Genomic DNA, 12,709 nt, shown 5'->3' with positions numbered 1-12,709 from the left:
GATGTCTGCTCCGTAACATAGGGTTTCAGCCACGAGCCCTCTCTGCTGCAGACTACGACAATTCCAGTAGAGAATCCTAAGATTACTCTTTCCCTACCGCTGACTCTTTAACTGTGTCTTTCTAGCTCGCGCCCTTCTCTTTCTCCACCCAACCCCTTTTCCCCCGTTTCCTTTTTGGGTTTATTCCCGAAGAGGAGCTCGAGCAAGGAGCACGAACACCGTAGCTCTTGCGAGAACCCTAGCTGTTTATTAATATTAATTAGATCTTTCATTGTGGGTTTGCAAAATACTGAGGAAGTATCCTGTCCATCTAGCAGAGCCTCATACTAGACAAGGGGCTGGGCTAACGATCTTTCCGCTTGATCTATATTATTTTGCGTTCGATGATGATGACTACATATTATTCTATATTATGGCTTTGATAATACAGTCTCTTTAAAATTGATGCCAAACAGCTTCCTTGTTGTTCTTTGTAGTTCAAAGTATTAGGGAAGATCACAGAGGCGTTTAGACAGTAATGATCCATGGATCGGCTTATCTCTTTTCTTTTTCCTTTTTTTGCTGGGAATAACAATATTATTCTATTAAAACTTGTCACTGAAAGATTACCTTACTCTTTTTCGAAGAACAGAAGGATGGAAGCGTTTATTTATTCATTAGAAAAGATGAATAATCATGCTTTGTTCATTCTATAAACGTTCTTCCTTGATTAGGGGGGGGGGGGGGGGGGGGAGAGAATGATTCGCCGGCAAACGTGTACATTTTGTGTATTGTTTCGTTAGGAAACGCTAGAGTCATGATTTGTGTTCTTGTTGTCGTCAGCGACCGGATGTTCCCGTGACCCTCTTGCGCATGCGCCCTTTACCGGTCTCCTTCATTGTCACCTCTAGGTAAGCTGAACGTAGAAGCTCAGGGATACACAAAATCTCTTTAACATCGGACAGAGCTTTAGGCATCCGCCTTCTAAATTGTTGCAGTTTTAGTATTTGTGAGTGTTAAATGCTGTTTGCATTATTGCTCATTCGTAGAATTGTGTAATTAATTCAATTTTCTCGTCTTAAGTTGTCTAACAGAAACTACCGGCTTCTCTCTGCAGGTTCTCTGCCGACCTAACAACCATCAACATTCACAATGTATGCCTGTGCTAAGTTTGCCCAGCCCTCAGCCAGATGCTTGGTAAGTGGAACAAATTCACTGCTCTAATATAATATGTTTTGTGCATAATATAATACCATTGGACCACAACTGCTTTCTTGACCCCACCGAAATCTTCCTTCAACAAGACGAGAGTCGTCTCTGTTGGTGTCGATATCAATGATATTGATTCAGATAACAAGTCAAGAATTGTAGTCACAAGTTAACTTTTTGAGCCGTACTAGGGTTTCAACTGTCTCCAGTTTTCTATTGGGAGAATGTGTTTTGTGTCCATACAGAAAACTAATTTGTAACCTTCAAGAATTTATGGCAACTGGAAGTGTTGTGTTCACTTCAAAATGACCTAGGAGTGACCTTTTCTTTGGTTTGCTCTGGAACAGTGTCTCCAGTGCCTGAATGTATGTGTAAAGAGCTCTTACATCCCTTTTGCAATATAAAGTTGATGCATTTTGTCCCATGAATGTATTTTGGATGCTTTTTTTCCTTTAAAATGTTTGATCAGTTCTTTGTGAATGTATGGAGTGAAAGCAAAATCCTCTGCAGTTCTGCAGAACCCTCACATTCACATTGGCAGTGGAAAGGCTACTTCCTCACTGCTAGATCTAGCCTAACATAATAATAATTCCTGTAATAAAATACTGCCCTTGTTATTAGCTCACTTAATGAAAGTCAGGACCTGTAACTTCAGGTCAAATGCCTTTGTAGATCTATAATGCTTGATTAGGCTGTAGAGAATCTTGTGCTGTCAGAGTGGATGCTTTTTTGTTGGAGTACCATTTGAAGGTCATATCATTTGATGAGTTCATTTTGCAATTCTTTCCTCTGTTTAGTGCAATTCTTAATTCTAAGTTCAGTCAAATGGTCTTCATCACTATGTCCTTGAGAAACAAGGATGGGTTTGAAAGTGTTAACTCAAGTTTTCTGTTATCTACCATTGATTGTTTGAGCCTACATTTCATTGTGATGGGTGATTATTGTGATGATTCCTTTGAAGGAATTTTGTATTTCTTCATAGTTCAATGTCTTAACTATTGTCAAGAATGTATTACACTTACACTCAAGAATTAAGGTTAAAGGAACACTGGATTTGTCCAATTTTGTTCATGACCTCCAATTTTTGTCCTTGCTCAACATGTTTTTATTCTGTCTCGGGTATCTGGTTCCTTGGTTCTTTTCTGGACAGATCTTAATCTCTGCAAAGTACAAACAGTAGAAGTACCTAGACTATTTGTAATTAAAAAAGTAAAATACATTTCGTTGCAAATTTCCAGCATCTTTTTTATAAGCTGATATGTCACTTTAGTGAGTTATTCTGTACAACTGTTTCACTGACAAACTGCTGATTTTGGTATTTCTTTTTGGACAGAGCGTGCTCACCCGATCTGCCCTGAGGCCTCTCGGAAGCGCAGTCGTTGTGAAGCAGGAGGTAAGCTTTTTTTGTTTTGGGATGACCGGTTGGTTTCAAAATGATTTTCTTTCTCAAGTAGAGGAGACGGAGAGAACGGTATGGGGTTTTTAATTTTCGTTAAGTTTATTCAACGTATACAGGTTGCTTTTTCTTTTCTTTTTTTGAAAGGGAATCACAGCAAGTGCCTGTTCTCCAATTGATACAGGGTACTCATTAATGTGCTGCACATGGTGTGGAGGTCTACAAATTTTCATAATAGTGTCAAGCAAACTCTTCAAATATTTGTTTCAACAATTTTTCACAGTAATAATGGATCTCAGTGGTTAAAGACTGTTCCTTATGCAGTTGCGAGTGCCGTAAAACCTTATACTAAACTAAACTAAAGACTGTTGAAGGTGACCCTAGTTTCTCTTTCCCTAGAGGTCAATAGTTTGTGCAGGGTCCTGTGATCTTGACAAGAGCATACACTTGTTTCATGAAATGTATAAATTATTTTGTTAACTATTTTCAAGAGTGTAAAGGACTTGCCACTTGTCCCTCTTTTTTTTTTTTACGCCAAATCTTAAGCTTCCCAATATCAATCGTGTGCATCTTAATTTTTTGTTTCGTCTGTTGGGAAGACTTTCTCTGCTTTCTCTTTAGCCAGAAGCGCTGATTAGGCTTTCAATCAAGTTCCGCTATTTTCTAAAATGGAGCGTAAGCAACAAACGTGAAACACACCCACCCCATGGTAAATGATTTCAAGAGTTCAACTAAAGTTAGTTTCGCTCTCTGTTTGACATTGTGTTAGAAAAAAGATTGGCAATGGTTTTAGCCCTAACACTAGGGGGTACTGGAATTATTATTATTATAGTATTCTTGTGGGGTAGGGCTAATAAGAGTAGGATTATTGTAATTTGGGGCTGGGAACAAAACCAAAAGACTTAACAACACCAATGTGTTTCAGTTTTTTAATGAATGTATCATCCTCCTAGATCTATGCGATACTGTGGAGCCTAGTGCAATGTTAGGACTTCGCTCAACTCAGTTTTGCTACATTGTGCTTTCGGTTGGCTTTGCCTAGGTTCTAGTGCTGCATCTTTCTCATTCGGTTTAGTTTTATCTCTGGGAAACAACGATGTAAATTATAAACCATATCTGAAAAAGAGATCCTAGAATCTCTGAATTTCTATTTTAAATTACTAAGGCTTACACACCATTCTTGATTTGTGTGATTCTTTGGCTTTAGATTTTTTGTGATCTATTGACTTTGGTTTGATTCACTTCGCTGAATTCAGCATTCAGGTCTTGAATCTAGATTCGGCATATAGCAATATTGTCAGTAAGAGGCTAAAACAAGACAAAACTACATCAGGATTCCTCATTTCCTTTCTCACCCTGGACCAGGAAATAGGCCATGAACAAACTTTCCACCTTTCCCTATCCTGGGCTAGCCTCTTGATGTTATTCGTTGTCTTGCCACTATTCTGTACATCAATTTCTGTGACTCTTCTCCAGGTTCCATGTGGTCTTCCCTTTGATCTTTTACCCTTCCTTGGGGTGGTGCTACTGACTGAAATATCTTTAGGTCATTTCCAAAGGGGGACATTAACATGTTCTTATATGCTTCTAGTAGAGTTGTAAATTCACTGATTCATCGTCATGCTCATAACTGCCTGAACTGCAATGGGGAACTGCTGCTTTTTCTTTCCTAATCCTTACTAGCATCATTTTCCTCTATTTATTTTGTATGTTTAACAAACTCTTCTGACCCGCTATTTCGGGGGTGCCTGTTAAAGCAGACTTTGTGCTGTTAAAGCAAGAGAAGTGACCAGAGTAAGCCTGATTCCCTGTATTGACATCCGCCCCTTGGCGCTCATATGACCTTATGCAGTTGCGAGAGTACTAAAAACAAACATTGATTTTTTTTAGTACGATTTTACGGCACCGGCAACTGCGTAAGGTCATATGAGCGCCAAGCGGTGGATGTCAACAGAGAAGTCCAAATGGGGAATCAGGCTTACTCTGCTCGACTATCAAGGCACCCCAGAAGTAGCATTTCACAAGAGAGTGACAAACATACAAAAGAAGTAGAGGGAAAATGAGGAGATTCCAATAAAATCCAGTTGTATGCCTGTTTGCGTATAATATAAGGGTTGGTAATGATGATTCAAATAGGAAAAGTTTGGGCTATTTATGAGGTATGTTGTAAATGGAGTGATGCTTGTAGGTTGACATTTATTATTTTTAATTTTATTTTCTACAGCCACAGGCCGTGTCCGGTGCCAGCCTAGCAACCTACAGTGGAATCAGCGCACTTAACCTTACATCTAAAGCAACCTCTGTTTCATCACTTATTAGCCAGGTAGGGATTGGAAACAGCTGTGTCGTTATGTGATTGTACAATATTTAAGTAGGTACCAGAAACTAAATTTTCAAAGTAGCTGTATGCCAAATTTATCAGCTCCATTTGAAAGGCCTATATCCACTGAACATTTTTGTACCAATCTTTAACTTCTGTCAATTTTTAAGAAAATGGTAGTTGTTTAAAATTTGATCAAATTTGTTAAAGTCAGTCACTGGCTGCAACCCCATGTTTGACAGACAATAAAAGAGTACCAAGAGTACTAAACATCTCCACATTAACAGAGTACAATCACTATAACAAATATATGGAGCCTAATTTTTTTCAAGACTGATCATTACAAATCAGTATTTTATAGCCTCAAACACGATGATCTGTCATTATTTCGACAAAAACACTGAGTGTTGACCCCTCTGGCGCCGCATCGGGCCCCGCAACGAACGAGTCGGCTCTATACTGTAGTGTACCCACGTGCGGGGTCACATGCTTTCTGAGTCTTGCAGAAGGATTGATGAAAAATAATTCCAAGCTGATTACTTTATTCTAATAGGAAATAAGTTGATCTTTTATTGGATATATTTTTTAAGCCAGTATTTTACATATTATGTGTAAAAAGTGATCTTTTAAACATTTTGACAGTATTTTTAAAAGCTTTCTATTTAGACGCCAAAGGCCAAATACATACCACGGGAAAGCCCGCTTAAAGCTCTACAGTTCTCCGCCAATGAAAAGACGGTATTTAATCATCCCTCGTTCCGCGAAGCATTTGAATGCACCCGTGTCAATTTTTCAACCGACCGACCACGCATTCCGACAGCGAGGGGCTTCACTTTCGTCGGCGATTCTCCAGCTCCTACTAATCGGACATAAAAACAACTTACACCATTGTAACGAGGAAAAGTTGAACTTTTACAAGGTGTACGGCATTTGGTGCTTTATAGCGAAAGAGCAAAGAAACAGCGATCGGAATTACCCCAATTTCACCGATACCTTCCAACCGCGAGTGCCCACGAGGCCGTGTTTACGCTACCTAATTTAAGAGAATTTTCCTGACACCGGAATTTTGGGAAAGTCATTAAATTGTAGGCTGCTACTCGCCTGATGTCGGGTGGCTAACGTCCATCGGGCTGCTGGCCCATAGGGATTTCTGCGACCTCGGGTGGCTAACATTTTCTGCCCACCCAGAGCCGGTCACCTAGATCTAGTTTTAGTCTTATATGGGGTGCTCACTCCGGCTGGTTCGGGCCGATCGCCTGAAACTGAAAAAAAAAGTTTGTTTTTTAGGCAACTGAGTCGGGCGATCCCATCCGTAGTGGGCACCACATATAAGGTAGCGTAAACACAGCCTCTCGGCCTTCCGAGCGACATAAAGCTATTGAGGGCACCTAGCACACCTTTGTAATACGCCCAAAATAGATCATAAATGATATTTTATCGCCATCTATTTTTATCGTCTTCCGAGGTTTCCTTCGCGAGTTGACTACATTGTTGTAGATCCCCTTGATCTATCACTGCACCCTTTATTCATTATTTATCGTTCATCAGAATGCCGGTGACAAAGTTACTGACACTAACATTAGAAATGCAGCATCCATACTTCACAAAAGAATACACCAGCCTATCCGTGTTGTTGTGGGGCATTTTCATTTCTTCACATAGTTTGGATTTTTCTGCAATCTGCGATTACAAATTATTAACGTGAAAAGTGGCAAAATTTTGAAATTGTTCCACTCAGGTCTCTAAAACTTTGGAAAGTCTTTCCCACATATAATTCACCTGCCATGTTGACCGATCCGACTCTTGACTTGGAGGACAAGGAGTGACTGAATCTTGCGCGATAGATCATGCGAATTTTAAAGGAGCATGCACAAAAATCCCCAAGGGCAAGAAGCCGCAGGCCAGACCGGGCTAATCGACCGAATTCGTTCGCCCGGAACATGCATAGAAATCCTTGATCGGGCGAGTAGCCTGACGCTAGTCACCCGACATCAGGCGGGTAGCCACTCCGTAAATTGTATTCAACACAATCTTGTCAGGTCAGAAAGTTTTTTTTTTTTCAGGGGAGTTTGTAGTATCTAATACTGTATGTAGATGAGAGTGATGGGTGAGATGTGTGCAGATGTGGTTGTAATGGTAATGGTGTTTCTAGCGCCCTTTCTAAAGCTCGGGGGGGGGTGGTGGTGGTAAATGATTGTGTCTTGCAGTGCTGGTGGTTCTTTAGCCTCTGGCCGCTTTGTTTACTCTGAATGTAGAATCGTCCCTTGCCTCATGGGGTTTTTTTGTTTTTGTTGGTAGGAATTAATTTTGAATTTTGCCTCAGGAGTCTATTCTTTTTTTAAATTTCAGAACCTCTAATGGATCTTTAATATTCTGAATTTTCCATGCAAGACCTCCAAAATTTCCTGTCCTTATCTAAGGTTACAATGTGCTCAATCCTTCCTGCTTACTGTAGGATGAGGGGATGTTGAAGTTGAGAAAAACGAATGGAACTCTGGACCTAGGGGCAGACAGGCAAACACCTGAGCTGATCAATGAGATGCTGACAAAAGTCTGTTTTTAAAAATGGACAGTGACTATAGGAGTGTTGTCATCTTCCGGTGCAGTCTTTACAGATGGAAAATCAATATTTGCTGTAACTTTTCACTCCATGAAGAATTCTGATGTCTTCAATAAATCGGAGAATATGCTCCTAGTTAGAAATTTTGAGTAATCTTTCTGCTGGGATGTTTTAACCCTGACGGGCAGGGCAAGGTCAGAAGTCTGCCACCTAAATTATCAAAATTGTGTCGATTGGGGTTTCTGGGGTGGGGAAAAGCAAAATAAGATGTACCTGGATGCCTTTCTAGGGAATCAGAAAGGGGAGCCGAACTCTAAATTTGCCTATAATTGAGCCATTGATGGAGGCCTTTTATTTGTATGGATTTGCACACTGTTGAATTGATGTGAAAGGTTGTAATCAAAAACCTATTTCTTTGTCAGTATAACTTCTTACTGAATGAAAACCTGTTCATTGATGGTTAGAATCTAGTTATCTCCTAGATCAGTAATCAGTTGATGATACTGTGAAGGCCAGACATTCGATTCCACGGACTCCTGCACTCAGTCAGCTCTTCCAACACCAAAATGTAATCTTTTTTGTCTCCTGTTAGTGGTACTTCAGTTTTTCAAAAATTGTGTGCTCTTTCCATCTTTAGATCCGCAACTTCCAGACAAGCGCTGTGCAGCGGGACATTGATCAGGCCGCCAAATACATTGGAGCCGGAGCTGCCACCGTTGGAGTGGCTGGATCAGGTACTTCCTATACTCCCTTGGTTACCCTTTTATTTCCCTGCAGTAAACGGGACCTTTCTTTCTAATCTATCACATTTCTTTTTTTCTTCTCTCTCCCTCTCTCTCTAGATCTAGTAACACCTCTAATTTCCGACATTTGAATGAGTTATTTTTGTTACAAGTGTAAAAAAAAAAACCTACAGTAGACTGTGGATAAGTTGTCATCTAGAGAAGGGGGGGGGGGGGGGGGGGGGGGAGGAATATAAACTCATCTGAAGTTCACGTGATTGTTGGGACCACACAACCAAGGAACTCTGGAAAATCTGCTCGTAATTTTAATTTTTGTAGGCAACTGTGGTGAAAATGGGGGAGACCAAAAAGGTTACCACGCTATATTTATTCACATCATTAGATTAGTCGCGTACTCATTCATGTTTGTGTGTGAGAGAAAGAGAGTTTGTTAGTCGCGTACTCATTCATGTTTATGTGTGAGAGAAAGAGAGTTTGGGAGGTGGTTGCAAGTGCCCACTGACGGCAAATACAGACTACGTGTGTACTAATGTTAACATGTACCTCTGAAAACCTTGCTCTTTCACTGCAGCTGATTACGTTATATTCCAGACTCGGGTAAAAACTATCACTGTTTGTCATGTTCTTTATTCTGTTATAAACGGAGTTCCCTAAAATTCTTTGAAAAGTGAATGTTGTTAGGAAAAAGGTTTTACACTGGTACATTTTAGACGGCTGTTAAAGAATAAAAGTGCTGTCACCCTAAGTTACAGTCGAGAGTACTTTTTTAGCTCAGTATTTTCAGAGGTTTTACTGATTGCTCATTGTCTTGTGACACATTATACACTTCAGCTTTGAGAGGAAGGGAAGCAACAGCAGATGGGATTATTGCCTCGTGGTGTTAATATGTGTCAAGTACACCCACTCTTGTGCTCCCCTCACTGTTTCATTGAGATATCATATAGGCCTATTGTTGCGTGTTCGTCATCTCTACATAATTGTACATGTGCTGTATTAACCCTATCTGTACGTCGTGTTTTACTATTACTATCGTGTCCATACGACGTGATGAACTGTGCCTCCACTTTCCAAAGAGGAAATTTACTCGTTAATCCGATCTGTACACTTTGTATAGCTGTATGTAAAAATGATTTTTTGAGAAATACTGAAAGTTTCAAAGAGATCTTCGCACTAGAAGTATTCCTAAATGTGAAGAATACAACCTCGGGGGTACAAAATTACCCCCAGGGCGTACGGATAGGGTTGAATCACTTGTGTCAAAACTGCTGTGAAACATCTGATACACATTCTCCCCCCCCCAAAAAAAATGCAAAGGTTCCACACTTGTGTCTGGGTAAAAATCACGCGATCGGCTCTACAACTGAGGCTACCGGCCCAGAAAATTTTGTTTCAATATCATATAGAAGAAACATTTTGCAATAACTATGTAAAATGAAATCTCAGCCCCAGTTTCGTTAGGGCTAGACTTCGTTTTTAAAGACGCATGGTCGGAGCGGGCAATTCCGGGTGAGTTAGGGTGGAGCCCTTTGGGAAAATCACGTTTGAGTTATGGTGTCATGTGTTAACCTAAGATCAACACAAGTGGGGTTGACTGTAAAACTAAAACTTGCCATAGTGTTTTTTTTTTCAGAGTTTAGGGCTCTGAAGACCCCACATTTTCTCTTATAATATTGTTAACATTTTTTTCACTTTACTTTTTCAGGAGCCGGAATTGGAAGCGTCTTCGGAAGTCTCGTCATTGGATATGCTCGCAACCCATCATTGAAGGGCCAGCTCTTCTCATTCGCTATCTTGGGTTTTGCCCTGTCTGAGGCTATGGGTCTGTTCTGCCTCATGATGGCTTTCTTGCTGCTGTTCGCTTTTTAACTTGGGCCTCAGCATGCATAGAAAATCTAACAATATTTCATTAGTGATTGAAAAAAAAAGTTATATGGTAACTAAGCGCTGTATTGTTTGCGAGGTGTGAGTGGTGAGAATGAAGTGACCAAATCATGTCTGTATACTTTCTTTGTTTGTGTATTTGAGGTAACTGTGGACACTTCATTACTTAGGTTCTTAGGGAATGAAGCTGAATTTCCTTGGCTGCACTTCCTCTCGCAGCTCAAATGTTTGTTGAGGGGTTGGTGAGTGGCTGGAGGAATGACAGGGGCCCACGGAAATGGTTGAATCCCCTCTCTTTTGTTTTGTGATAGTGTGACAACGTACACAACACAGACTAGACTGTAATGCATGAGCGTTGTTGATGAAGAAACCAGAGTTGATAAGGTGATGTTCACCTGATGCTATTTTGTTATCTTGGCTCAGGTTTGGTCTGCATGTGATAACCTTTATGCCATTAGTAAACTCGTTACTCGACTTTCCTTTGGCGTTGACAGATCTGCATACATTTTTGTCGTGGTGTGAGCAAGAGTGAAATGTGATTTTGTTCATGGAACCAAGAAAATAATGTTGTGAGGGCAAATTGGCTTGGAACCTGGTAAATCATCTGGTTTTTTCATCAATCATGTGAACTGTTGGGGTTGTATGTCAAGAGGACTTTTGTTACGTATTCAATCTGCACCCAAAATTGTGAGCTGTAGTGTTACTGTAACTTTTTTGTTCAACTTAGTAGACCAATTTTGGAGTTCCACATTGTTGCAGATGTGTGATTGCTGTACAGATCCAAGCACATTTGTTTGTAGCAACCTTCTTCGTAGATTGGGGTTGTTCCGAAGGATTTGATAATAAAAACTGTCTTGGAGACTTTGATGAATCACCTTGTTTGTGGTTTTTTCTTCTGCATGCTTTTTTATTTATTTTTTTTAAGATACAGCTTCATGGAAACCGTAGAGAATTAGTGTGGTTACTTCAAATGATAATTCTCAAAAGAAGAGATCTGTATGCCATGTTGTCTTTTCTTTTTGTGTTAATGTTACAGTGGTGGTTGCTGGCTGGTGGGCTGATTTTACAAACTTGTCTCGACCTGAGAAAGTTTAATTGTTTGAATTTCAATTAAGTGGACAGGTTCCCAGGTCCCTTTGGAACTTGCTCTTTCTCTTCTTCCATTCATTCCAGCATGCTGACAGATCGAACCGAGTTCTCCACCCTGGATGTGGTGAACTTTATGGTCCTAGAGACATGAAATGTTCCACAATACAGTTGGCTCCACTAAGTTAGTAGGCTTATAATAAATCTCTGAGCCGGATGTCTTGTAAAGTTATTTATAGCAGGTGTTCGGAATAGACCAGCTCTGCGATAACAAAGGTCCAACCATTGACAAATTCCTAGAACTAATGGAGAGAAAAGCAGATGAAGCAAAACATCCATGGTGAATTCCACCAACATGACCCACCAGAGGCATAAGTTGATCGTGTAGTTATTTTTACACATTTTATGGTGTGCCATCATGCCATGTATGCTGGAGAGTGGGGAAGGTATATCATGCACTTTGATAATCTAAATTTTCTAGTCGGCAAATGACCTGCCATGAACTTGGTTTGGCACCATACTGTGACTTCAGCTGCTTTCTTGTATCTCCATTTTTTAAAACAGTTGATAACAAAGAGTGAGATTAAGAAGTCATATTTTTAATGTAAAAAAAAATGGAGATACGACATGAAAGCACTTGGGTCGCGATATTGTCACACTGTCTCCCCACGGGATGGTGAAACTTGAAAATGTAGGTGATTTTATGTTCCCATCAACACAATTGATCATTTAGGAAGCTGGCTTCAGAATAAGACCCTCCTGTACGGTCTGGGCAAAGTAGATGGATACAGGAACATCACTCTGGAATTGAATTCAGTTTCTTGTGTGTAACCAGTGAAGCGGCCTACTGCAACACCACAGACGCCAATGGGGTGAGACTGGTGGTAATGGCAGTAGGGGACATGATAAAATGAAAAGCAAAGTAGGAACTGTCACTGAACGCATGATCTACTGATACATGAACTGTGATGACTTTGGTTAGGACTACAAATAGTTGTAAAGCCCGTAGAGTAGAGCGGGGTGTGCGCATAATAAATGCTATTATTATTATTATTTAATTTATAGTAGTGGAACTCGGATTCACTAAAACGAAATGAAAATAAATTGTAACATCTCTTCTCCGTCGTTGATCCCAACAGAATTCTCAATTTTAATTATAAAGGCTGGCCTTTACAATAGATTGTTAATAATATACACTGTACTTTTGTATTAATCTAAAGTAAACTTGTCATTTTTATCTTAGATTGAATATTTTATCACAAATTTAATAGTTATCATTTTAATCGAATCATGCCATTGTTGGCACGCGCGTGTGTCGGATGGGCGGTCAGGGTGTTGAGCGTAGGTAAAGTAAAGAGTAAAGATAGAAATGCGTCACAATACTCGCAGTCATTTTTACCCTGGCTCTCTTGCCCTTTTTTACTCACACAGAGGAGCATAGGTCATCAACATTTTGAAACCTGTCCTGTGCATACTTTTGTAGCTGTTTCCATGATGTCCCCGCCTTTTCCATTTCAGCTTGTTCCGCTCGCCTC

General features: G+C 40.1%; 1 protein-coding gene across 3 annotated transcripts; it reads left to right on the top strand.

Moving 5' to 3' along the window:
- The first annotated feature begins 800 nt into the window (after window positions 1-800).
- LOC101851960 (ATP synthase lipid-binding protein, mitochondrial) lies at window positions 801-10,959 on the top strand. 3 transcript variants are annotated; one of them, XM_005101635.3, is made up of 6 exons: window positions 801-890; window positions 1,097-1,176; window positions 2,522-2,581; window positions 4,809-4,907; window positions 8,102-8,198; window positions 9,910-10,959. In XM_005101635.3, the coding sequence occupies exons 2-6, from the start codon at window positions 1,132-1,134 to the stop codon at window positions 10,071-10,073; spliced, it is 465 nt and encodes a 154-aa protein (XP_005101692.1). In that variant the 5' UTR covers window positions 801-890; window positions 1,097-1,131; the 3' UTR covers window positions 10,074-10,959. The 3 variants fall into 3 exon arrangements, with proteins under 3 accessions (XP_005101692.1, XP_005101691.1, XP_012939878.1); XM_005101634.2 differs by having other exon boundaries at window positions 884-988; XM_013084424.1 differs by lacking the exon at window positions 801-890 and having other exon boundaries at window positions 1,078-1,176.
- The last annotated feature ends 1,750 nt before the right edge of the window (window positions 10,960-12,709 follow it).

Source organism: Aplysia californica, unplaced genomic scaffold (assembly GCF_000002075.1).
Source record: "Aplysia californica isolate F4 #8 unplaced genomic scaffold, AplCal3.0 scaffold00292, whole genome shotgun sequence".
In the NCBI taxonomy this organism is placed as follows: domain Eukaryota; kingdom Metazoa; phylum Mollusca; class Gastropoda; order Aplysiida; family Aplysiidae; genus Aplysia; species Aplysia californica.
Note: the sequence above shows the minus strand (reverse complement) of the source record. Positions and strands in the feature narration are given on the sequence as shown.

Bases quoted from the DNA above. Each gene is read 5' to 3' on its own strand.
- LOC101851960 (XM_005101635.3), top strand. From the start codon at position 1,132: ATGTATGCCTGTGCTAAGTTTGCCCAGCCCTCAGCCAGATGCTTG. The intron at 4,908-8,101 runs GTAGGGATTGGA...TTCCATCTTTAG, and splicing joins TTTCATCACTTATTAGCCAG to ATCCGCAACTTCCAGACAAG. The intron at 8,199-9,909 runs GTACTTCCTATA...TTACTTTTTCAG, and splicing joins CGTTGGAGTGGCTGGATCAG to GAGCCGGAATTGGAAGCGTC.